General features: G+C 39.1%; 2 protein-coding genes across 7 annotated transcripts in view; one reads left to right on the top strand and one right to left on the bottom strand.

Annotated features, from left to right (window-relative positions):
- Positions 1-1,770: 1,770 nt before the first annotated feature.
- On the bottom strand, positions 1,771-25,741 carry ntn5 (netrin 5). Of its 2 annotated transcripts, none has more exons than XM_084405943.1 (7): positions 25,645-25,741; positions 16,351-17,714; positions 14,638-14,826; positions 13,297-13,446; positions 10,383-10,436; positions 5,650-5,730; positions 1,771-2,833 (listed from the first exon to the last, which is right to left on the bottom strand). In XM_084405943.1, the coding sequence occupies exons 2-7, from the start codon at positions 17,699-17,701 to the stop codon at positions 2,115-2,117; spliced, it is 2,544 nt and encodes an 847-aa protein (XP_084262069.1). In that variant the 5' UTR covers positions 17,702-17,714; positions 25,645-25,741; the 3' UTR covers positions 1,771-2,114. The 2 variants fall into 2 exon arrangements, with proteins under 2 accessions (XP_084262069.1, XP_084262070.1); XM_084405944.1 differs by having other exon boundaries at positions 25,641-25,713.
- Positions 17,210-25,825, top strand: part of LOC311288517 (calpain-5) — a 43,158-nt gene continuing 34,542 nt past the window's right edge. For 4 of the 5 annotated variants that reach the window (XR_014626948.1, XR_014626949.1, XM_084405947.1 and 1 more), the window contains exons 1-2: positions 17,210-17,335; positions 25,139-25,192. The gene's annotated coding sequence lies outside the window, so the exon portion shown is untranslated. Of the gene's footprint in view, positions 17,336-17,641; positions 17,758-25,138; positions 25,193-25,825 lie in introns of those variants that run through there. The other variant, XM_084405946.1, reaches the window with a different exon arrangement.

Here is a 25,825-nt window from a genome sequence, read left to right as displayed (position 1 = left end):
TTGACTTCCAAGGTTGTCTATGAAAGCCTGTAGACTGATTTTTTATGCGTCAAAATCGCGTCACTATCGAGTGCAAGCACGAGCACAAAGTTGCAGGCTGCAGTTCACTTAACGGCCACCGGTGTCACTAATAACAAGAGTTTCTGAATTCTGCATTCAGCCCCTATGTATGCAGAAGAAAGTGAGGGGTAAATGGAAGCTTATTTTGTTGTAATGTCCTTTTGTACTGAACCCAGAATATTACTTTAAGGTGAGTTGGAACTATTTTGTATGTGAACAAAATGTCACACATGCCATGTATCTACACCTCACAACTGTGTGTCCATATAGTGTTAAGAGTGTGTTATCTGATACACGTACTTGGCTGCTAGACAAAATAGAGGACATGTGGGTTTTAGGGCACGAGAGTTAGCGAGAAAGACTTCCTGCAATATTGTTCTCAAAACAAGGCAAGCAGAGGGCAGTTTGCCCTTCAAGCTGTGAGAGATTTTACACTAAATTAACTCGTCAGTCAGCAGCCAGGGAGGAAGACTGGAAACAGGTGTTTCCTACGCAAACAAAGCAGGTGCATCATTGCTCGCTTTTACGGTCTTTCGCCATTTGTCTTTCAGACTCATGCATGAACTATACTTCATTGTGTGTCATACATATGAACATGTGGGTATGTATGTGTATATATATATATTTTTTTTTCTCCCTTTCGTACAGTTTTTTTTAATCACTAATTTGGCACCTTCTGTTTCTTAAAATGAATGTATTTAAATGGAAATTGACTAAACATTACCAGTCTTGTTAACAATATTTATTATGAGGTAGAGCATTAAGTTAAACAGAAAAAAGTTGTCACATTTGATGCACAAATATTTTTAACATTTACATATTGTATGATAGTTTAAAATATTCACAAGTAATAAGACTTAAAGGGTTTTTCACCCAAAAATAAAAATTCTGTCATCTTTTACTCTCCTTCAAATTGTTCCAAACCTGTATGAATCTCTTTCTTCTGCTGAACATAAAAGAAGATATTTTGAAGAATATGGATAACAGAACAGTTGATGTAACCCAATGACTTTCATCGTCAAGGGGGGGAAATACTATGGAAGTCAATGGGGCCTATCAACTGTTTGGTTATCCATATTCTTCAAAATATCTTCTTTTGTGTTCAGCAGGAGATAGAAATTCATACAGGTTTGGAACAATTTGAAGGTGAGTAAATGACAGGATTTAAATTTTTGGGTGAACTATCCATTTAAAAAGGCACCATGTTAACAATCTGTTGTATACAGCCTGAATTCATTGAGTTAAAAAAAAAAAAAACGGTCGGTTGCACTTTATTTTACAGTACGTGTCCTTACGTGAGAAAATACTGGGTGAATAAGGTAACAACATTGGTTAAGGTTAGGTTTTGGGGTAGGTTCAGGGATAATGCCTAGTTATTACCAAGTTATTGTAATTACTGTTATAAGTACATCGTATGTACACGGGCAACATGACTGTAAAATAAAGTGGTTTTTCAAAAAAAAAAACTACTTTAATTACCGTGGACACATAATCCGCACTGACATATTTTACATTTTACTCTCTTTAGCCACATTTAACATGTCTGTCAATGACCGAGACCAGATTGGGTAAGATTTGTCAGCTGCTGATCTGAAAACAATGTATCTCTTACAGTCCCAACAATAAGAGTCTTACATGTTTGACTGTCAGACATAATAACTGTGGATTTTAGCGCAACACTAGATTGAACGGGGACGGCATTTAAGAAACAACTCAAGTGAGTAAAGCATGGTGATTTTCCGTCTTTTAATAGTTGGATTAGACTCGTCTTTTCCTGACTGAAGGTGCAGAGCATGTGACATGAAGAAGAGCATGAAAAATACCTGCATGTTTTACAAACAGCTCTGTAATATAATGAATAAGTAGGACAAAATACAAAAATACTGAGATAGGCTACTCGCAGCAAACCGTGCGAATATTCATTGGATTGAGTGGCTCTGGATAAGAAACAGACAACCGAAATATCCCTCACCATGCATTTGTCTGAGCCAAAGCCCACTCCAGGCATTTCTTAACTTCCTTTTGTGTATTCCTGCTCATAATATCTCCCTGTTTCAGCCAGGTGACCACGTTGGACACGCTGTCGGATGGTACCGCTCGTGTTTGTTGTCCTGACTTGTCCTTGAATCACCTGAGAGAGGATCCTGGGTGTCCTGCAACACATGCTGTGTTTCCTGAAGGAAGGGTGGCGTGACGGTTTCATCCGTACGGTCCTCTTCAAGGTGTGTTACTGTGTGTTTTCCATGTATGTCCTGAGTCCCTCCTCGTGCGTGTGTGAGGTCTGATCCTCCGGATTGTGTGGTTAAATGAGACTGCTTATGTACAGTGTGTGTGTGTTTATGTGGTCTGTGTGGCTCAGACTGCAGTTTGTCGAGATGTGGGGGTGTGTATTCCTCGTATGAGTTCGGGTGAGAGTGTTTCTGCGCAGTGGTGTTTCCCTGTGGGCACTTTCCTCGGGTGTCCTGCCCGCGGAAGCCTCTTAATTTCGGGCTCCAGTGTTCCCTCCACTGCAAGGCCATCGTGGTGCGGTCTGCGACTAGTCGCCTCTCTTCGGGGACCCAGCTCCGGCCGCTTTCCTCCGAACCGATCAGGAGAAAGCTTCGGCCCATCTGAAGCGCGGGGCAGCCGCAGCTCAGATCCCGATCGGGAACCCAGAGGGCCTGAACGCCTCGCTTTACGTGCGAAGAGCCCATGCGAAAAACAGACTGCACCAATATGGAAAACTGCCACCATGGACCAGAGCGTTCCTTACCTTTTACCTGCACCTTCAGCACTGGAACAAAAATATGACAGAAAACAGGGACAAGGATGTTAGACAACTTGACTAAAGACTGGAATAGACTACAGGACTTTTGTCTTCATTTGTATTCTGGACGCTAGTCAGAGCCAGTCTGCAGAATTTCAGCAATTGGAGTTATAAAAATCGGTAACACTTTATGTGATGGTCCACTTTAGACATTCTTCTAACCAGGGTTGAAATCCTTGAACGTTTGTGAATCTGAACAAATAAATTCAAGGCCCTGGAAAGTTTTTGAAAATAAACATATATAGATACAGGTCCTTAAACCTGTGTTATTTCGCCAACTCTTCGTGGTCTAAGTAAGAATACTAGCTTGCTTGATTTACGTTAATTTACGCACATTTACACGTTACGTTAAGTGTTTCCCGCGTGAAGTACTTTGTGTTGTACGTTGCCATGATGTTCACGAATCTACTACGATGATAGCCTACCTCAGCGTTTCATTTACACACCGTGAAACATTGCAAAAATAGGCTGAAACGATGTAACCTTACTCTCTCTTGAAATGTGTCCCCACATTAAGTCCTTGACATTATACTGACTAAAAGTAACTTGGCAACTACAAGTCAACTTATTCTACTAACCCGAACCCTAACAATTAACCATAACCTAACAGTCTACTACAGTCTACTAATACTCTGATGACAGTTAGTTGACATGTAGTTGCAAAGTTACTTATAGTTAGTAGAATCTCTAAAGTGGACTATCGAAATAAAGTGGAACCTAAAAGTCTTCAGAAAGTTGAATATGTTGGGCTTTACAAGCTTCAAACAGTCCCTTTAAGGCAAGTAATTTCACTCAAACCTGAGAGCTTCTAAAGGCAACTGCAGTGATGCAATTACTTTACCACTTTTTTATAAGGTGGGACTTATTCCGCCATATTACGCGTTGCACTTTCTCCCATTGGTTGTGATAGGAGTGCACTATCTCTGTATATTTAAATTCATTCTAAACCCCCAGGTAAACAATTCTTGCTTGACGTTTCACATTGCTCATAATTTACCCTGGGTTAAAAATCAATCGAACCGCACATCACATTTTTAACCACAAAAAAGCACACTGTGTGAATGGCCCCTAACACCGCATCGTTGTACACGTTAGGCAACACAAAGGTGAAGTTTAAAAAGAATGGCCACGTTTTTAGAACGGCGTGTCATGCACAAGACGCTGCAAAAGACCGTCAAACACATCCGTCTAGCGCATGATTAAGTTGAAAAACTATGGAAAGTATTGGAAAAACTCTGTGAAAAAGGTCCCATAGTCTCAGCCTCAGACGCCACTAGAAGATTTACCCATTTAAACTTGATTTAATTATTCAATTTGGGTGAAAGTATGGTGTATCTAAAGTAAAAAATAAAATAAACTTCTTTTAGTTTATGATGTAATACACAGACACGCCCGCGGACCGTCTGATGCATGACGCAGAACAAAATGATCTGTGATTGGTTGCTTTACACGCATGTTAGACGGTCTCTGGGCGGTCATTGGCTAATGAAAGCTGCGATGGAGTCCAGACCTTCTGCCGTCGGTCTGAAGGTCTGGCTACGTGAGACTAACTGTCTCTTAAAGTCACCCTGTGGTGAAAATCAAGTTTTTAATGTTGTTTATATGTCTGTGTGGTGTTTTTAATATGCTTTAAGACAAACCATGTGTAAATTCATAAGTCAGCACCTTTGCTGAGTATTTTCTCCTTAAAACTGCAGTGAAACAAAGACAGTCTCAAAAACACGCTTTGAAATCGCTGGTGTTTCTGACGTCACAAACTACCTTGTAACCAATCAGATCAACGTGTGATCGTCAGCGAGTGGATCTCTGAGCTGGTGTGAGTGAGTGGAGGCGGGGCTCATTTACATATTCATAGAACCGCGTATACTACATGAGCTTTTTTATAATATGAAGACATTTTTTTTTAAGGAAAAACATTTTAATATGTATTTTTGCTGATCAAAGATGAGTTTTAAGGGATACAATTATTGTCTACAGGGAGACTTTAACACAATAGCAGGGTTTCATCTGTGATGGGGAGCCAGTGTTGCTTCTCCATCCCTCAAAATTGTGTCTTTATTGTTTTTTTTGTATCATGCATGTAATGATTGTTCATGTGGGTATTTACTGTTTTATTTCCTGTTGTGAGAAGAGTGGGCCATGTGTGTGTGTCTGTCTGTGTGTCTGTCTGTGTGTGACCCTGGATCACAAAACCAGTCACAAGTCGCACGGGTATATTTGTGGCAATAGCCAACAATACATTGTATGGGTCAAAATTATTGATTTTTCTTTTATGCCAAAAATCATTAGGATATTAAGTAAAGATCATGTTCCATGAAGATATTTTGTAAATTTCCTACCGTAAATATATAAAACATTTATTTTTGTGTGAACGCAGCACAATCCCGAACATAAATGTACAACTTTAAAGGCGATTTTCTCAATGTTTAAATTTTTTTGCACCCTCAGATTCCAGATTTTCAAATAGTTGCATCTCGGCCAAATATTGTCCTATCCTAGCAAACCATACATCAATGGAAAGCTTATTTATTCAGCGTTCAGATGATCAATAAATATCAGTTTATAGAAAATGGCTCATATGACTGGTTTTGTGGTCCAGGGTCACATAAATAAAAACGTGATTGTGACTTTTTATGTCTCAGTAGTGATTTTCATATCTCACAGCTGTGACCTTGTTTCCCATATAAGTGACTTTATATCACATAGAGTGACTTCGTTTATTAATTTTACTTTATTTTTTTATTCTGAGGTGTAAACAAACTTCCTTAGTTAAGAAAACATACCATAGTCCTTGAGACAGTATGTCTCTAAATTCATTTTGACTCTTGCTTGGGAAGGTGGACAGTAAGAAAGACACTCCTCGCCTGCAGTGAGAGAAAGAGAGAGAGAGAGAAAGTTAATTACACACTTTTATTTAAACTTGCTTTTTTTTTTTTTATGAAAGCAATAATGCACCATAAAAAGTCCAATGGAAAGGTGAAATCGCACTTATGAATTCAAAACTGGGAACATTTCGGAATATTTTTTAAATTGCAGTTTGTATAAACTAGACCACCTGTATCAATCTCTCCAAGAAGGGAAAGTGCTCTATCTCTCTATTCAAGAATTTAATAGAGCTCAGCGGTCCATGAGTAAAAGGCCGTTCTGGAGTCTCCCGAGAGCTCGAGTTGGCCTGTCTACTCAGTGTAGATCACAGTAATGTGTGTGAAATCAATCAGCACTGCACTTTCTTAGATATTAGCAGCAGCTGCGGCAGGTATATATTACCATAATCATGGCAGACTTTACAATATTCTGTTGCTGTCAATGGTAAAACACGTTTTATTCAGAAAGAGAACGTTTTACTGTCTGCTGGTCCGCAGGCCGGGTTTCCAGATAGTATGGCACTGGAAAATACTTCACTCAGTCGACTTGAGACTCATACGGGAGGCTCTTGTATAAACAGCAGGAGCTCCTTTTGCAGTTTGAGAAAATTGTGACCGGTAGAGCCAGATCCAGTTTTTTTTTATTTTTAATATAGGCTTGTTTCCGCCACTGAATAAAAAATAAATAAAAAAAAGGGTGATTCTGATCTTCCTTTGTGTATTGGAAACATGCATTGACACTTAGAATAAGAGATGATGCTAATATAGACTTATTTCTATACATTCAGATTTATTTGTATTTAAAATAAAATAGGAAAGCCATTAAATATTCTATATTATTTTGGGTTTAAATCATGATTATGATAATTATTGGTATACTATATATGATCAATATATCTATATACTGTTTAACCTATATGATCACGTTTTGGTGCATTACTTATCTCACGCTGTTAATTATAGAGACGTGACGTGAATGATTCCAATTGTGCATCTTGTTAAGGAGACATATACTATTGCTTTTCTAAATCATCTAATGCATCTAATGATTAAAGTTTTTAATGGAGCCAGAAAGCTATAGTGACACTAAAGGAATGAATAGCAGTACTAAACTACATGCAGCTTGTGCATATGAACATGAACAGAATTGTGTTACACACCAAATGCTACAGCACAAAGCTAATCCACTAGGGGGCAGTAAATCACAATTAATTTGCTCTATTATTATGCAGTTAACTGTATGCACCTTATTTTAATACAAATGTTGTTATTTGTTATTGTTTGGTGATATTGTATGTATCATGACAATAAAGTACTTTAAATAAAAAAAAAGTAAAAAAAAAAGTTTTTTAAATGGCAGTTCAGAGTCCTACTTTTTGTGATAAATTAAGTGTATCTGACCAGAAAGCTCAAAATAAAATGATTGTGTGTTTGCACATATACTGTCAATAGATTTTTTTTTCTGTAAGTAATCGTGATTAATCACACTTAACATTTTTAGTTTTTAATATATTTTTATATTGTAAGAAATTTTAAATCACCCCTTACCAGTCAGGGATCACTGGTGATCCCAGATTATTTTAGTTCAAAATATGTTTGAGCTTATATATCTCAATATTAATAACAGTCTGGTTAATTTTGAGTCTAGAACTATAAACTCTCAAGTGTTGGCTTTCTAAATGTATGTGTGTTATGTTTCTATTCAGAATTACTTATGAGCAGTAACCTTTTTATTTTGGGCATTTCATGTATGCAGCACTTGCCAAAATTGGGGGTGACTGGGAAGGGGTTAATGGCATCGTTTTTATGAATGAATGCCATCACTCATTTCAATAATGATACTATTGTCTCTATTAAATGTTTATTTTGTTTTTGTTTTTTGATCAATTTAAGCCATTAATTATAGCGATTCAACATTATAGTATAATTGAAAGCTTTCAACTTTAAAATGTATTAGGCTTTAAAATATATAACAACTTTTAATTTAAGTGAACTCAAAACAAGCTTCACATAAACCTATAAAGTCACATGTACCTGCCCTTCAATATATCAGGGCTCAACGCTAAGGATTTCTTTCTATTGGCCCAGTCAGACCAGTTCAGATTTTTACTTGACCTGCCAAAATTTACCAAAAAGTTATGGTTTTTATGGTTTTTGACCCATGTAACCTTGTAAACAGTGCTTTAAGATTTTCAGATCTATACAGAAATATCTGTATAGATCTATGGTAGGATATATACAGAAATTGAGTAAAGTTATCAAACACTTCACAATCATTACTGCATAAATTATAAATTAAATAACTTTTGTAGCTTTGATAAGGATTAATCTATATTCAGTCAAGTGAGTGATTTTTCTCTTAAAGGGATACTCCACTTTTTTCGGAAATATGCTCATTTTACAACTCCCCCAGAGTTAAACAGATGAGTTTTACCGTTTTAGAATCCATTCAGCCGAACTCCGGGTCTGACGGTACCACTTTTAGCATAGCTTAGCATAGATCATTGATTCAGACGAGTCCAGTAGCATTTCTTTCAAAATGACCAAAGAGTTTCAATATTTTTCCTATTTAAAACTTGACTCTTCTGTAGTTAAACCGTGTACTAAGATCGACGGAAAATGAAAAGTTGCGATTTTCTAAGCCTATATGACTAGGAACTACTCTCATTCCGGCGTAATAATCAAGGAACTGTGCGGCTGTACCATGGGTGCAGCAGGCGTAGTGATATGACGCAGCGCCTAAAAATAGTCCCCAGCTCGGTAACTTCTTCCAACGTGACCGGGACTAAGTTTGTCTAACCTATTAGACCTATTTTCAGGCGCTGCGTCATATCACTACGCCTGCTGCACTCATGGTACGGCAGCAAAGTTTCTTGATTATTACGCCGGAATGAGAGTAGTTCCTAGCCATATAGGCTTAGAAAATCGCAACTTTTCATTTTCCGTCGATCTTAGTACACGGTTTAACTACAGAAGAGTCAAGTTTTAAATAGGAAAAATATTGAAACTCTTTGGTCATTTTGAAAGAAATGCTACTGGACTCATCAGAATCAATGATCTATGCTAAGCTATGCTAAAAGTGGTACCGTCAGACCCGGAGTTCGGCTGAATGGATTCTAAAACGGTAAAACTCATCTGTTTAACTCTGGGGGAGATGTAAAATGAGCATATTTCCGAAAAAAGTGGAGTATCCCTTTAATGACAGACAGTAGTGGGTTTATTAGGCTGCTGTCACTTTAAGACCTGATCTGACACGCATCCTATTTTCTCACAGCTCTTTATGTTCATTTAGACTGTGCTTACAATGATACTCCACAAAACGGGCATTTCTGCATAATTGTGTGTTTTCGTCAGTTCAAGCTCTGTCTGAAGTGGCTTTCCGTGAGCACGAGTGTGTGTGTGTCACACAGACGCGCGCCTGTACAGCACTGTGTTCTCTTTTGTGTCTTATCGCGCTTGAATGGTTTAAGAGTATTTGCATGAATAAGAGCGTAACACTAGCCAAAGGATGACAGGGAAAAAACGGATGCAGCGTTAATTGCGTTAAGTAAGGGATAATCCACGTCTAGCTGTGCATTTAATGCACGACTTGGAGGCAAAGAAGTGCATTCAAATTGTTTAATGTACAGCTAGCCATGGATTATCCCACTTATACCATGGCCATTTGCCAGCATTGACCACTTAAAGCTGTTATTGATGTTTGCAGCGCAATATTTTACCGGTTATTTTCATCACTTACGGCTCCTAGATCTAGCATTCTTCCCGCTTTGAATCAGACACAGAGGTAAAGTAGTGTGTAAGATTAAATTTATTTTAATGAATGAATTATAGCATTTATTTGAATTAATTATTGAGAGAGAGAGAGAGAGAGAGAGAGAGATGCATGCCTGCATCTCTCCAGCACCTCTCTCTCCATTAACAACTTAATGCTTGATTCTGATTGGTTGTCGAATGGTCTAAGGTGTGCAATTATTTTCAAAGTAGTTCCAGGCAGTTCTCGACCACATTACAGGTCCATAATACTTTGCCAAATGATTTCAATTATTTTAAAGGTCTTAACAGCCTACAGAACGAAATCCAACAACGACGCTGACCGAGTGAAATAAATAAAGTGAACAATAGCATAAAAACAACGAATTATTTCCAAGTTTTTTGCCACAAAAATTACTTTTTATTATGTAATATGCATTTATTAGTTATTATGGAAAAGCACATCGTTACTAGCTCTAAAATGACGTTTTTGAATTAGCAATGGAGGCTTGGTATGAGATGCGTAATAAATTAGTCCCACACAATGACAAAAATCCTGACAACATCTTGAAATACGTCATCTGAACAATGTTTTGAGGTTTGGTGACCATAGTATAAACGGAGTAATTGACTCCGGGCCGTTGAATTGTTAGAAAAATAATGCACACCTGAGGTGTAACGCTTCGTGTCATGGCCGCATTATTTATCTAATAATTCAACGGCCTGTCTTCAATTATTCCTTACTCACTGCACACCTTCCAGCCAATCAGAATCGAGTTTTCAGACAGACCATGGTATAAATATTTTTAATGCGTTAAAGTGAAAAAACGGATCGCATGCTTTAACATTAATTTTGACAGCCCTATATAGGTGCAGGTAAAATGAAAAAAACAATTGCTTACCAATGCTGTACTGAGGCTGGTAAACTGGGGTGGGCGGCGCAACCTCCTGAATACCTGAACGAACAACAGACGGGCAGAAAGGGGGAAGAGGCTCTCATTAAATTACAGCAAGCAGTGACAAGTTTATTTGTGTGTCTTTCATTTTGTCCTCCCTCTTTTTCACACCTCCGCTGTGGGTGACCGGCTCTAATCCCTACGGTGGCTCATTAGGGCATACTTGCCATTTGTGAGTGTGTGAGGGAGAAAGGGGACGTGTGTGTGCTGTGACTGCAGTTCGCCCTGTTGTCTTTTAGTGCGTGTGGAATGCTTGTGTTAAAAAACAAGCGTACGTTTGTCACAGTGAGTGAGCCCAGACAATTTCGTGCATGTGTGTGGTCTTAAAGGTCAATAGGGCCACCTATCAGGACGCCCTCTGCCACACACGCATACATACGGCCCATGATAGGTCTGGAGCGCTGGGTCAACCATATATTACCCATGAGTTCTGTACTTCTGCCCATATCTCTGACACAACTGGGGCACTGACACCTTATCCTCCTCCTCCAACCCCCCAAACTCCCTCAGCAATAACTCATATCAAGCGTCGAACGCTTGATGCTTCAGATGCTTCACTCATTTGAGTGTTTTTAGCCTGGGAGGCATTTAGTAGGTCTGTGGGCGTAAGAGCTGGCATTGTGTTGCGAATGCAGACCCGAACAAATCCGTTTGCTTTAAAAAAAGGATGCAGTATATAGATAGAGTTTAACATGGATAACATGAGACTTCCTGGTCACTGTTATCCAAAATAAAAACGCCACAAATCTTCAAGTGCTAATAATATCTAATGTCTGGGTCACTTTCCCTGTGATAAACGACGGCTGCGTTTCCTGCTCCTGGTCCGCTGGTGCTGGTTATGTTTTTAGCCGCGGCTCGCCTTTGGTGCTGGAAAGACGGGAGCTCACGCTATAAATATCCATGTTGAGACGTTCCATGTAGAACAACAAACAAGCTCTTCTATCACTGAGCCGTAACCCGTGAAGAATTATGGGTCTGTCATGCTGGGAGGGAAACGGGTCTGGTTGTGCAGCGCGACAGGTGCTGTTCGCAAAGACCATGTTAGCTTGCACCGTTACGTGAACTCTGAGGTATAAAAATGCAGAAATACACATCGGATTATCACTTACTAAGAGCGAAGTACCCAGAAATCCAGAAAGATGATTGCAATGTTGAAGAAAGCCAAGTGACACAACCTGAGAAATTTCTGGACTTTGTATGGAACTAGTTATTCACAGGAATGAGGGGAAGGTGTTAGAGTTTCAGAGAGAGGCTTCTCCTAAATCCTGCATAAACAAACAGTGGTTTGCAGAGTGACAATGATACTGAGACTTTGGAGTTTAAATAAATTAAGCAGGTTAATCGGGTCAAGGGCAGTCGGGGTGAAAAATAGCAAGAAAAAAAGAAACACGATAGACCTTAGTCAGGTTTGATGCCATATTGAATTTAATATGGATGAAAACGGGGATGGCACACACTGCATAAAGGTCCTAGATCATTTTTACAACTCACAACATTTATGGAGTTTTTGTCTACTGAGACCTGGCCACCCTGATAGCGCCTGTATTCAGTGTCACATGACCCCTCAGAAATCATTCTAATGTGCCGATTTGGTAAATGTAGAAATGGGACCGGTAAACAGTTGTGCTGCGTAATAGTTTTGTGGAAACCATGATACTTTTTTTCATGATTCTTTTTGTTTTTAATTCTCTGTAACTTTTAACTTTTGTAACTGTAAACTTTAAAGTTTTTTTAATGTTCTTTGGCCAACCGAGGTTGTTTTTAAATGTGCATAATAAATACATTGTATTGAATTGAATAGAAAGTTTAAAAGAACAGCATTCACGATAGTGTAGAAATACAATGATAGCAAGTGTGATGTAAGTACACACAAATAAAACAAAAAATTTAGTCAAATTTACAAAAATACAGAAATTGTTTTCTTTTAACTGAAAGCTGTCAAGTCGTAGGCCTATTATAATTTTGAAGTCAGACCTAGATAATGTGAAAGTCTCTCGACAATTGTCTAGTATGTATATGTTAATCAGACTTCATAGTGTGCATGCAAGACAGACCTGATGCAGGACATGCATTTAAAGGCAGGGTAGGTGATTTGTTGTTGCTGGTTGAAAGTCTCTTCAAACCCTGATAGTAATCACTAAGTTAAGTGGTCTAAATGCATTTATTATATGTCGTCTGTGGAAGGAGTAGGAACATAAAAAGTTCGTCCAATCATTGCATTCAACGTATGTATTTCCATGCCTCCATGTCATCAGTGCGTTTCATGCTATGCTAGACAGACGTCAGTCACCGAGCAGCGCAACCGAAACAGCATCTGCCTTTTACGGTTCTTCGTGAACCAAAACAACGAGCTTATACTGCGTTCACGCCATAACTACTGTAATTTGGACGAGATGGAAACCCGTGATGTTATACTCGGAGCGGTTCGTGACTCGAATTTATGCATTTCAGTGGCAACACTATCAACGGCGAAATGAATCTGCAGCAGTCAGGTGGTACAGGTCAGTGCTCTTTAAGTTATGTTCATTATTATTGTAATGTTATGTTTTGTGCTTTGAGACATGAGGTACAATACAATACAGATTGTTTCAAAGCAGCTTTACAGTGATAACAGGAAAATAATGCAACAAAGTTTGTTTCGGCTGTACAGCAGATCTAGAAGAAAATAGCGTCAAAAAAGTTATTCATTCAGTTCATGTATCCCGCTCTATAATAGTGTCATTCATGCACGCAGATCAATAATATTGTTGAATATTAAGATACAGTATATCATTACTAAACACAGCCATTGTTATGGCCAGCAACTTTAGTTATTATACAGAATACAATCGAAATGAGAAGCGCAAGGTGTGATACTTACGGATACATGGCCGGAGGGGGGAATGGCCTTGCTTGTACCCGGGAGCACATCGGTTACACCTCTGTCCTGTGACTCCTTCTCTACACAAACACTGTCCTGTGGACTGGTTACACCAGCGGCCCACTGCACCCAGGGGATGGCACTGGCATGCTGACAGAGACAAGTACAAATGGAAAGGATGAAAGTGAAGAGCGATATTAGGATTTTTAAAGAGATAGTTCACCTAAAAATGTCTGTCATCATTTACTCACCCTCAAGTTGTTCCAAACCTGTATGAGTTTCTTTCTTCTGCTGAACACAAAAGAAGATATTTTGAGGAATATGGGTAACCAAACAGTTGACGGGACCCATTGAACTCGATTCCCCCCATACTATGGAAGTCAATGGGTCCCATCAACTGTTTGGTTACACATATTCCTCAAAATATCTTCTTTTGTGTTCAGCAGAAGAAAGAAACGTATACACGTTTGGAGCAACTTTGTTGAGTTTGATTTTTCATTTTTGGGTGAACTATCCCTTTAAAAGAACTGAAAAGAGGACAGTAATGTAGTAAGAAGATGACTTGAGCAGAGCAAAAAATGTGTTAGGAAGAGAGAAGAGAATTATCATAAGACTAAGAGTATTAGTGTAAGTCTAAACATATGAAGGGAAATGACGAGTAATACTACACAGAACAAGGCATCTGTGGTTTGTGTCTTCAGTTGTAATTCAAGTCTCATTGACCCCTGAGCAACATTTTCCCCCGTAAAACACATGTGTGATGGCTGGGAGACCTTCTCTGCTTCTGCTCAACCCTTTTTCATCCAAACAAAGCTCCGACCGTCCTACAAACATTTATATATGCTTAAAAAGTCAGGTCTGTTTTTAACATTAACACGTGCTAAATCTTTCAGTTCCCAAATTTTTAAGATAATTCTATCACTCAATTCAAATATTTAGGTGTTAGCAGAGGCTTTATGGTATTTCCAGGACATCATTTAGAGTTTGTATACATTTTACAAAGTTGCGCACTAAATTACAAGTAAACATTGTTTTATGATATGTATGCAGAGTATATTGGGACATTGACTAAAATGCACCGTGAGCGTGCCATAGACATGAGAGCAGTCAAAGGGCAAGTGTCAGTGCACATACCATCACTCATAGTGTAGCCATAACATAGACACAGACTATGCTGCCTTTCACAATTCACACACCTCAGACCCCACAGATGGCAGAGCCCCAAAAAAAAAAACATGCTTTTTTTTCACTTCTGGAACTGTAAGAATGATTCACTCACTGACATACCAGCTTAAACATGATTTCCACACAAAACACACTGACAAATCAATTGTTACTGACGTTGGCATGCCTTGCGGTGGCTGAGAGGTTTGGTGTGGTCACGCGTGTATCCGTTCTGGCAGAACTGGCAGTGGCGTCCCGTTGTGTGGTGCCGGCACTTCAAGCAAATGCCTCCACTGACTCGACCAGACTGCTGATACACGGCCATACTGAACCTACACTTAGTAGAGTGACCATTACATTCACATGCTGGGAGAGAAAGAAACAGAAGAAAGATGAGGGCAGGTTGAGGATTGAATAATCCTCACGTTTATTTGAGAAACAATACCGTATATACGCACTTAGAACATATCTTTCCTTTTTCTTACTGCGCTTGAAGGTTTTTTTTTAACTTAAATAAAAAAAAGTCTTCCAGTGCAGCAAGATCAAATATACTCCTATTAAAGATTCTCTGACACCAAGTCCTTGGCTGCATCCAAAATCGCATACTCTCTTGAATAGGTACTTATTTTGAATAAGTACTTTGCAAGTACTAAAAAAAGTATGTTCTACATAGTATGAATGTAATTCAGATGTACTATCAAACCACTTGAAGGCAAGCCTGCAACCTTAGCTGATATAAATCGTAACGCCTGTCGCCTGCTAAAGCTGCGGTAGACAGGGAAGGAGACCAGAGGCCTTTTTTTTTTTTACGGATGTCAATGGAGGAGAGGCTTCACTTCAAAATCACTCCGAAACATTCAAATCTGAGCTCGCTCTGCCGCTGACCCTGCAGTTATTGGTATGAAACAGCTTCACAAACAGCCTTTTCAACCACACAGTTTTGTTATTTCTGTGTTGTCCAATATTCATATTATCACTCAAGTACTGGGATAAAATTTATAGTTCGGATATAAACACTGATGTCTACGGTTGCGTTCAAAATAGAGCAAATCACCTTTTGAAAGTGACTTCAAATAACGATTGTATCGATTACATCACTTGTCCGGTGTGACACGTGACTGTTAAAAAATGTATTTGTCATTGAATCATTCATCCAGTAATGAAACAAGTTGAAGCATTAATGAGTGAGTCATTGAATCATTCACTCAAAACCGTTTTTTAAAATACTTCCTTCAGTTTGATTAAACATTTTAAGTAGACTGCAGCAATTAACATCTTGTCAGAACCTCTAATAAATGACATGTTATTTTGTTTAGTTATCTGTTGAGAATCGTGGAAGAATCGTGATCTCTGTTTGAAACAAAAAAATTGTGATTCTCCGTTTAACCAGAATCGTGTGAATTTGGACATACGATACGACACTTGTCACATACTGTTTTTAGCCTACTATATAGTAGGGAAGTATGCGATTTAGGACGCAGCCTTAATATGTGGCACTGCTAATTACCCAGCATGCATTGCGACTGGAGTCAAATCAGAGTGAGTTTGATCTAATTACTCACCAGGATTGTAAAATATAGATGAATGTCATCAATCTATTCATCCAAAGTAAAATAAAAGGTGTTGGATGTTATAAAATTGTATGAAGTATAGCTAAACATTTTTAGCTGTTTATACTGGTAAATTAAATAAAAACTCATTAATGCTGTTGGATCTTAAAGGATCATAATGCAGATGTTAACATGTTTTATATGATATTGTGTGTATAATAATATGCCATACATAATTTTTTTCCAAAAGTAATAAGCAGTGAATTATTATAAAAAGTATATTTATAAATGGACATTTAAGCACAGACAGACCACCGGACACACACAGGCTTAAACTCACGGACGCACGGGTGTGGTTGGCTGGGTGTGGCCCGTTGCCATGGGCGATCATAATAAAATTGCTCACATACGTCACAGTCCGGCCCAGATGTGTGATGCTCACATTGACACACGGCACGCCCCTGGTTGTCACGGCGACAGCGAGAGGCGTGGCCATTGCACTTGCACCTGCCTCCCACCTGCAGGTCGGAAAGGGCGAGAGGGGGTTTCGGTGGGGCATAAAGAGAAGATGGGACGAGGTGCTGCGATACTTTTTTTCTCGATTTAGAGCGGGACTTCCCTCTCCCTCCATTGTTTCTCCTTCTCCTCAACTCTCGCCCTTTGGAGCCCTGTTGTGGGATATTTAGGGACCAATCACACATCCCATCCTGGCATGGCTTGAAACCGTCCTTCTTACGGCCCCTTCCCACTCTACCTTGAGATCCCATCTCCTTTTGTGTAACATTGTGACCACTTTGCTGCACGTTGCTTTTATTCCTAATTCTTTGTGTCGAAGTCTGTTTTTCTCGACTATTTCCCCAAATTTCAGATGTCTTAACGCCAGTGGTTTTCTCGCCAAACCTCAGGACTTTATCTCCCCTTTCTCTCCATCTAAACGCACCTCCCACTTCATTCAGTTTCTCTTCTCCTTTTTTCATTTTGTCCAACGATTGATGAAACACTATCTTTATGTCTGTTGCAGTCACCCAGTCTTGGAGCCCTGGGCTATAGTCAAAATCCGGCGAGGAAGGACGTCCATCCAAAGTCGAGAAGGCCAGCATGACATTTCCACGATGCTTCTGCAATGGTCTGGGATCTGAACACAGCGGCTCCGTCTCCTGGTGCTTCGTCAGAGCGATAGACTGTGCAGGACGTCCGAACTCGCCCATGCAATCGCTTGAATAAAACTGTAGAGGGCGCCAGCTCCGGCCGAAGTCCATTGACTTCAAGATGGAGATGGAGTAGGACTCCACCGACTCCACCTGTTGACAAAACTGAAGACTAATGTAAGTGACTTCAAAGCGTCTTCCCAGGGGAACCGTCAAAGTCCAATCCCCACCAGCCGAGCCTTCGGCGGCCGTCCAGCACGTTAGATTGTGGGGGTTATGAAGGTCTGTTAAAGCGCTGATGTTCGTCTTGGGTCCTTGCTGGAGGTCCTCCATCGTCACAGGCATCCCGTAGGCCGTGTTGATGAACTCAGACAGGCAGTGGCGCGGACGCCCGTCCAGGTGGTGGCAGGGGTCATGAGGAGAGGTCCAGCTGAGAGGAGATTGAGAAAGTAGAGGAGAAAGATGGGAGAGAGGGAAGAGGGTGAAGAGGAAAAGAGGGAGGAAGGAGAGTGTCTGGAAAGGAGGGGAGTGATATCTGGTCATGATGTCATCAAGCCTGTAACAGTGGGAGAAAAGAAAGATGAAGACATTTATAAGAGGTCAGGATGCTGATGGGTTTACATGACATTTGAGTGAAGCGATATGGATTTTCTCAAACATCCCAGCTCACGACACTCATTCTAGCTTCTAGGTCGACCATTTTACACACATAATCCAGCCAATCAGAGACCTGTGTCAGTAGGAGGCCTCGCTTTATCTGGCCTGTGTCAATGCGTCTTAATTTAATGCTTTTCAATATATATTCATCTTGACATTTTCAACCCTGTAAAGAAGGAACAGAGGCAATCGAGTGTATAAACATAGAGAGATTGCAAGAGATGACATAGAGCATGTGGCGCAGCTGCTCCAACCCCTTTCTCATTTATCATATTTATGGCTTTCCACTCTTTTAATCTAAACCTGCCCAATGCAGAAGGGGAATTAACAGTGGAGGTCGGAAGAAGCCGGATAGAAGGAACTAAAGGATTATTTTTTACCTTAAGCACATGGCCAGAGAACCACTTTCGAATCAATGGTTTTCTACAAAGAAAAGGCAACCTGATCCTGTTTTTTACCTTTATTTTCAGTGCAATGAACTCGCTTAAGAATTTTGATCCTTTGTTCACTTGCCATAGAGTAAAAATGAAATTCAATATAACTATAAATATAACTATAACTAAAATGTTTTTTCATTTCTGGCATCTTTTGCAGATTATTTGGCCATGTTTCTTGCAGACAGGACCATCACATCGCACTAAAAAAAAGTTTTCAGCGTGGACTGATTTTACACCACTTTCTTTTTTAGCCAATGTCATTCAAAAGTTTGGCCAGACCTACACGTTGTGGTCTTTTAGGGACTGTTTACACGCCACCATTTTCAACTAAAAACGGAAAACCTTTTAATGCGTTCTGGCCGTTCAGTTACACAACAACAGCATTTTCAGGGCCAGAAAACGCAAACTTTTGAAAAAGGGTTTTCAAAGTACAAGTTTTTGAAAACGAAACCATTATCTGAGATAATGATAGTTTATATCTGAGATACTGAGTTTATTAATGCTTCTCCAGCAAAGTGTTGGTTTACGGCACCACTAGCCTATCACGACCAGCGGAGACGCATTACTTAACGCCAAATTCTAACATCGCCATCTACTGGCCAGACATGCAAAATACAGCGTTTTATACAGCGTTTTTAGTCGTTTTCGCGAATCCGTGAGAACGGAGATCGTTTCGACAACGTTGTCGACTGTTTGCTAAACTTTGCAACAACAAAAAAACGCAAAGGAAAAACGTTTCCGTTTTTAAGTAAATTGTTGTTGTGTAGACACACCCCTAGATAGAGAGAAACTTTAAAACAGGTGTGTCGAAACTATGGCTGAGTAGTGCATGTATGAAAATGTTTTTGGTAAAGATGGAAAATGATAACAAATACAAAGTCCTGTGGTACAGTGACCCTTAAATAGATTGAAATTGTTACGAAACACGAAAAAATTACATTGACACAATCACAAACCAAAATGTAGGAATTAAATTATAAATATTGGCAAAAAATAGTGTATTATTATTATTTTGACAAAAAAAATATAATAAAATAGTATTTTGACAAAATAAAACTCCATGGTCAAAATTCCTTAGGAAATGCATGTTTGTCTTTATGGACACAAAATGTAAACTGTGGTCGAAATCACATACGACATATATGAGGAATGCATAGATTACGCTTTTTATTGAAAACACATTTCATAAATCACACCCGATTGGTTCAGTTTGACCCCCTTTATGCATTCTAGTGTTAATACGCCACTTTAGGGTTCCCATCTATTCCAGGACTCAACGTTTGATTTTGTCACCCCAGTCTGTAATCCTGAACCCCGACTATAAATCCCAAATAATTAACTTGAGGCAAGATGGCTAAAGAAATTAAATCTCGCTCTGTGTGTGGGACAGAGAGAAAGATTATGAGAGAAAGGCAGAGAAAGTGAGAAGGACAGAGAAATGAGGGGATCTGCGCTAAGATTAGAAGATAAAATAGAGTGGCAGATTTACAGAATGAATGTGAGAAATGCGTGTTCGACTTGAGCCACTTCCTTTGGCAAGACGGCGTATAAGCCTGTACCCGCCTGGCCCTCGGTAATGAATCTCTGTCTTCTTGGCCCGATGATGGAGTGTGTTTATTTATCTGATGAGAATCTACACCAGAACTCTCGCCTGCAGACATGAGAAACAATGCGCTCACTTATCCTTAGACAGAGTGATGTACAGCCCTGACAACTTGTGGCTTTAAAAACAGGCCGGCAGATGGGTTGCATTTGAGAGCCTAACACCCTTCGCTTCCAATGAAACGCGCTGTAAAATCCTCGGTGTTCGGTCTGTGCCTCATATGATCAGTTGTTAACTGTTAGAAGTGTGTCTTGTTATGAACACTTTTGAACTGTTCCCTCAGCTATTCTCACCTGCCTTCAAAGTTCTGAAAATATTCCTAAGTGCTGATGATTGATGACGTCCTAACAAGCGTTTGACATCGACAGCGAAGTCAGCAGGGATGCATAAACGTCCCGGTAGGAGAGGGGAACACTGAGAGATTCACGAGAGGAGCCACTGGCTCAATCAGCTCATAGGCTGAAATATGAGGACCCGCTGAGGGACATGAAGGTCAAAGAACGCGCACCAAGAGGGAAAACCACACACTTTCGTATCTATTGTTCGTTGGGTTTCTATACGTTTTGATTTAAGTTTTAGTTTAAGCATTTTTGCTCTGAAAAATCACCTCTACAACGCGAGGTTAATGAGCGTCCAGCTGCGGGACAGTCCACCGCTCTTACCCACCGTGGCACATTCCCAGGGTCATTCCTCACATGTTGAGACGTGCCCCGGGGGAAAACTGAGAACACTGTGAAAACCCCTTCCGCATTAATTGATCGCCTGATTAATTGAATCTCCGGTTTCAGAGAGGCGGTGAAGTATCTGAGGGCGATGCGTAAGACTGTAAGTTGGGAAAGTGATGAGGGTGTGGAGATATTCACGGCTGTCGGGTCTCGGGAAGGGAGGGTTTGATACACTCTTAGCATGATTTGTGTTATGTCCCCGACTTCGTTGCACCTCTAATTAAACATAGCTCATTACACATAGCTTGATGGATTGAAGCTTAACCGGTGTGTTTATTGAGCTCGTAAGGACAAATTCAAACTTGTTCAGTTTCTAGGCTTCAGTCTACTGCAGCAAGCACGCATGTATTAACCTGGATACAGTTTCCACAATTTACCATAAATTCACACCCAGCGTAGTGTGAGAGCTGCTAAGTGTCCTTTCCTGTTCTCCAGAAGTTAGCTTTGAAAACGATCGGGGGCGCTTCTTCATAAGTTATCACAAAGTCAAAAAGAAATGATCGGATCAGCTTTGTTTGTGCTCGAGCCAACAAGACGAGGCCCAAGTGTTGACTTGAGAGCCTACTTAGACTTGGGGATAGGTCACAAATATGCTTGCTAAAAATATATTTCATCAAGCTAATGTAAAATTTGCTCACAGGCACAAAAATAATTGGACTGAAAAATTATCGTTTCTTTTAACCAAGTTTGAGCAGAAAGAATATTACAGAAAGAATACCGATGACATATTTACAATAAATGTATAAAATAAAAAAGTTCAGTTTACTTATTTGAATTTAAAATTAGCTTTTTGTCCACTTAAATTAGTAGGCTAAAGGAAATTGACTTGATCCTAAAATGAACGTATTAAGTAAATTTCCTTTAGCCTACTAATTTAAGAGGACAAAATGTTGAGAAAACACTGACTCGACCAATGGCGTGAGTTGGGGGTGTGGTCAGGCTATATGTTTATTTGATGTGTGATTGAAAAGCGATTTTCTTCCGCACTTACTTTCGGTGGCTAAGAAATTTCTGCATAGAAATTACAACTTCAGAATCCAAAAGGATTCTACATAGAAATTTCTTAGCCACCGAAAGTAAGTGCTTTTCAATCAGACATCGATTAAACATATGACCACACCCCCAGCTCACGCCATTGGTCGAGTCAGTGTTGTCGTCAAAACAAATAGAGTGAGTTTCATATGGTTTCATATATTTTCATATTCATATTTTATAATTTTCAAGAAAATGCGAATGGCTGACTTAGTTGTCTCTGCATCTTGAGGTGAGATTTTACTATTTTATATTATATAAAATTATATGTTTTACATTGTTTTAACTTATCAAAATAAGCCATTTTCAACTTTTTTTTATAAGTAATACAAGGTTCAGGTAAGTTAAACAAGAAGTCAGTTTACGTTATGTAATTTAAGTTGAAATGACTTAAACATCCAAGTTGATTGCACTTAAATTTAAGGCAGCAATTTTTTTTTTACAGTGAGGAACAAGTTACTTTGACACATCTATGGTATTCTTTTCAAGCTCTTTACAAGTTGAACAGAGATCGAATTAAGTTAGCTAGAAGAATACATGACTGACAAATACATAAAAACCTTGTGGCAAAAACAAGAATAGGAATTAAGCCTATATCATAAAATAAAAACAAAAAAATACATAAAATCACCGTATTTGCAATAAAAGTCAATGATTTAAAATGTGATAGAAAGTGTCCTTTTTTTTCTCCCTGAAATATGATTTTGCATACATTTGGCAGGACTCGGATCTATTCTTAGGAGAGCTTGGATACCTGTCAGTTCCCGCGCTCGCAGGGCTCCTCTTAAATTCATCTTAACCCTTGGGTATGATGTCGGACAGATGAGAAAGATTTGGCCTGCTTAACACATTTGAACGCTCTTCCTCATGGACGACAGCCAGCCAAGGTTGTACTGAATCCTTGACAAGCGATCCCCGAGATAGGCCTATACGCGTGGGATCCATGTCCTTGAAATGGACCGGTTTAAAATTGTGTGATTTATTACTGTCCATCATTAATTAATCAATCACTGTCTGTCTGTTCGTTTTTCCCAGAAGAATAGCAACAACAAGAACACAATGCACATTCTCTTGCTCTTCCAAATACCTGACAGAGTTGTAAGAGGGAGATCCAAGCTCGCTTTCTCTCATGCCACACACACACACACACACACACACACACACACACACACACACACACACACACACACACACGGACGTTGTGTTTCCATGTTTTATAGGGACTTTCCATGAACATAATGATTTTTATACTGTACAAACTGTTTATTCTATCCCCTTACACTAACCCTACCCCTTTTTGCATCTTTACATTTTCAAAAAAACATCACAACATATAAAAATATAAGCTGTTTTCCTCATGCGGACCAAAAAACACCCCCACAAGGACCAGGATTTCGGATATTGCTATCTTTGTGGGGACACTTTGTGCCCATAATGTAGTTACCAGGCCACACACACACACACACACACACACCTGTTTAGCAATGTAGCAGCTGTCAGTAACACCTCTGCTAGCTTCCGGTTAATTTCAAAATGACCCTCTTACATAAAATTAAAGATGTGCAAAGTATAGAAGCATTGATCTTGAAGTAATATAAGAACACATATCGAACACTATAACATCATTCATCACAAGCATAATCATACACAGCTCTGGGAACCTGATGCACAACCAAAGCATGTTACAGGGGGAAAAAAACACCCCGAAACATCGAAGGAGAGGAAAAAGAAGTGTTTTGTGAAGTCTTATTCAAGCAGCCAAGCCATATGTAACCTTTTGTGCTTTGAAGTTTACATAAGAATATTCATAGTGCGCTTATGTCAACTTTAACATATGCTTAATCGGTCCAAGCAAGGATACCTCATGTTTGAATGGGAAAACACATGCAGTAGAGCTACTTTAGACAGCGGCACAGGGAGAGAAAGAAGGGAAAATGAGAGACCGCTCTCTCTCTCTCTCTCTCTCTCTCTCTCGTTCTCTCTCTCTCCCACGCTTTGTGCCCTGGCAGTGAAATCATGAAATCTCCCTGCAGGTTTCGTCTCAATGTTGAAAAACAGATGCACATGAAATCGCCGTCCGTGATTCCATCCTCCAGTTATGCCAAGCACAACATTCCACGATGAACCTAGGGTGGAACAATTAGCAAAGGGGGTTTCACCCCATTTATCCTTAATTAAACGTTCAAAATAAAGATTAACCATGTGTTTTAGAAGATGCACCAGATGCATCATCCTGTCGAGTATGCTGTCAGGTGGTCTTTCCACTCAAATTCAGATCATCCTATGTATATATATATATAAAAAAAGATAACTGATCTTTGCAGGCCTATCAAGATTTCCTCCCAATTCTATATATTTCACTGTAATCTGTGTTTGAATTGTGCAATGAGATTTAAATCACATGGGATGTGAACTAAGGCGAACCCTATAATGATCATTTAATGAAAATTTCAGTTTTATGGAGCTGTAATTACAACCATTCGTGTTTATCAGCTGACCCGACATATGTCACAGAATAACGAGGCACGAAGTGCGCCCGCAGAACAGGGAACGGAAATTGCATTTTTACTCAAATATAACGGTTTCGCAGCTGGCCACCTACATGGCCTTAAGCTGTTGTTGTTATTATTTATTTATTTATTTAATTTTTTACGTCGTTGAATTGCAAGATCTAACTGATTGTGTCCCATTATATACATTTTAATCCGATGGAAATTAGCCTATAGGCTGTTTAAAATTAATTATGGACATTCTAAATTAGTTTTGCATCATTACATTTGATAATCATGCCCCTTAATAAGACATAAAACACCATATGAATAACAGATCATTTGTCGTCTTTACAAAATGCCAGATTTGAACGTTTTGCTACTTGAACTGCGCGCGCGATTCTGGAAAATACTACAGCCTGAAATCTACCCTGTATATATTTTTATAATTAAACAACGGTTATAATGAAAACAACATTATTCTTAACATGCAAGGGAATGTGAAAGAATATATTCCTTAACCTAGCCTAATCTAAATACTGTTTCAGGTTTGTTTGACAAGATTAGCGGTGTGTGCGTAGACGAATGGTCTCATTATCCTTAAATTACGCGTAGCCTTCCGGCAGAACAATTTTGTACAATTCACAGATCATCCAACCCATCCGCAACTGACAGCTACAGGTTCCTGAGTCCTGACTATCACGATCAATCACGTAGTTTCATAGGGCCTGTGTTTAACATCGCTTTATGTTTAAGTAGGCCTATATATTGAGTCATGATAGCGCTTAAAAGAAAAAAGTTATTAGAATGTAGGCTTTATAGCCTATAAAATTAAGACCCGATGAGCAATATTTACCATAGGCTAGCTAATAATAATAATAATACAGAAATAAAATATTTGTTTTATTTATTTACAAATGGTTAAATATTAGGCTATTAGGCTAAATATTAAAGTAGACCTATAATTATGTAAAACTGTTTATTTAGGTTATAGTTACCTTTTTTATTCTTTTATTTTTTTATTTATTTTTTTACAGGACAACAACAATTTGCTATATGGAATACGGATAAGCCTTGGGGAAAATAAAAAGGTAAGCAACATGCAAAATCTATTTTTTTTTTTTTTTATTAGCCATACGTTTTATAGGCCTATTTTACGGGAAGAAACTGATAAAAATAATGTAAAATGATGTGTAAAATAAATGATCTGTCTGAATACTGTGATAGAGCCTAAAACTAAATCCCTGCAAGAAAAGAAAAAAAGAAAAGAAAAAACTCGCTATGCCCCATGCATGCACATTGCACACAGCATGTAGGCTATCTAAAATTTATTTTGATTTGAAAAATCCAACGAAAAAAATCGGCATGTGATGAACAAATTTTACTCTAGCACTATCCCCGGTTAAGACTAATCAACAGCTCAGTGTGTTAGTCTAAATTTAAATCTCTTGTCAGCAGTCCCGAACAAGCCGGTTTTAATTTAGCTATACAGAAGCGGAGACTGAAAAGGTGCACATGCACGAGCAAAACTGAGTTTACCTACCATGTGCGTGTCAATGCGGGTTACCAGTGTATCCGCGTCCTGGCTGATCAATAAGAGCACGACAAGTGGACAGATCTTCTCGGAGCAGCGCGTTCAGTCAGCAGGGTTACGTATCACCCTGACGTCAACTTCTTCACACACACACACACACACACACACACACACACACACGGAATGCCAT

The sequence above is a fragment of the Rutilus rutilus genome (genome assembly GCF_951802725.1).
Source record: "Rutilus rutilus genome assembly, chromosome: 3".
Classification (NCBI taxonomy): domain Eukaryota; kingdom Metazoa; phylum Chordata; class Actinopteri; order Cypriniformes; family Leuciscidae; genus Rutilus; species Rutilus rutilus.
Note: the sequence above shows the minus strand (reverse complement) of the source record. Positions and strands in the feature narration are given on the sequence as shown.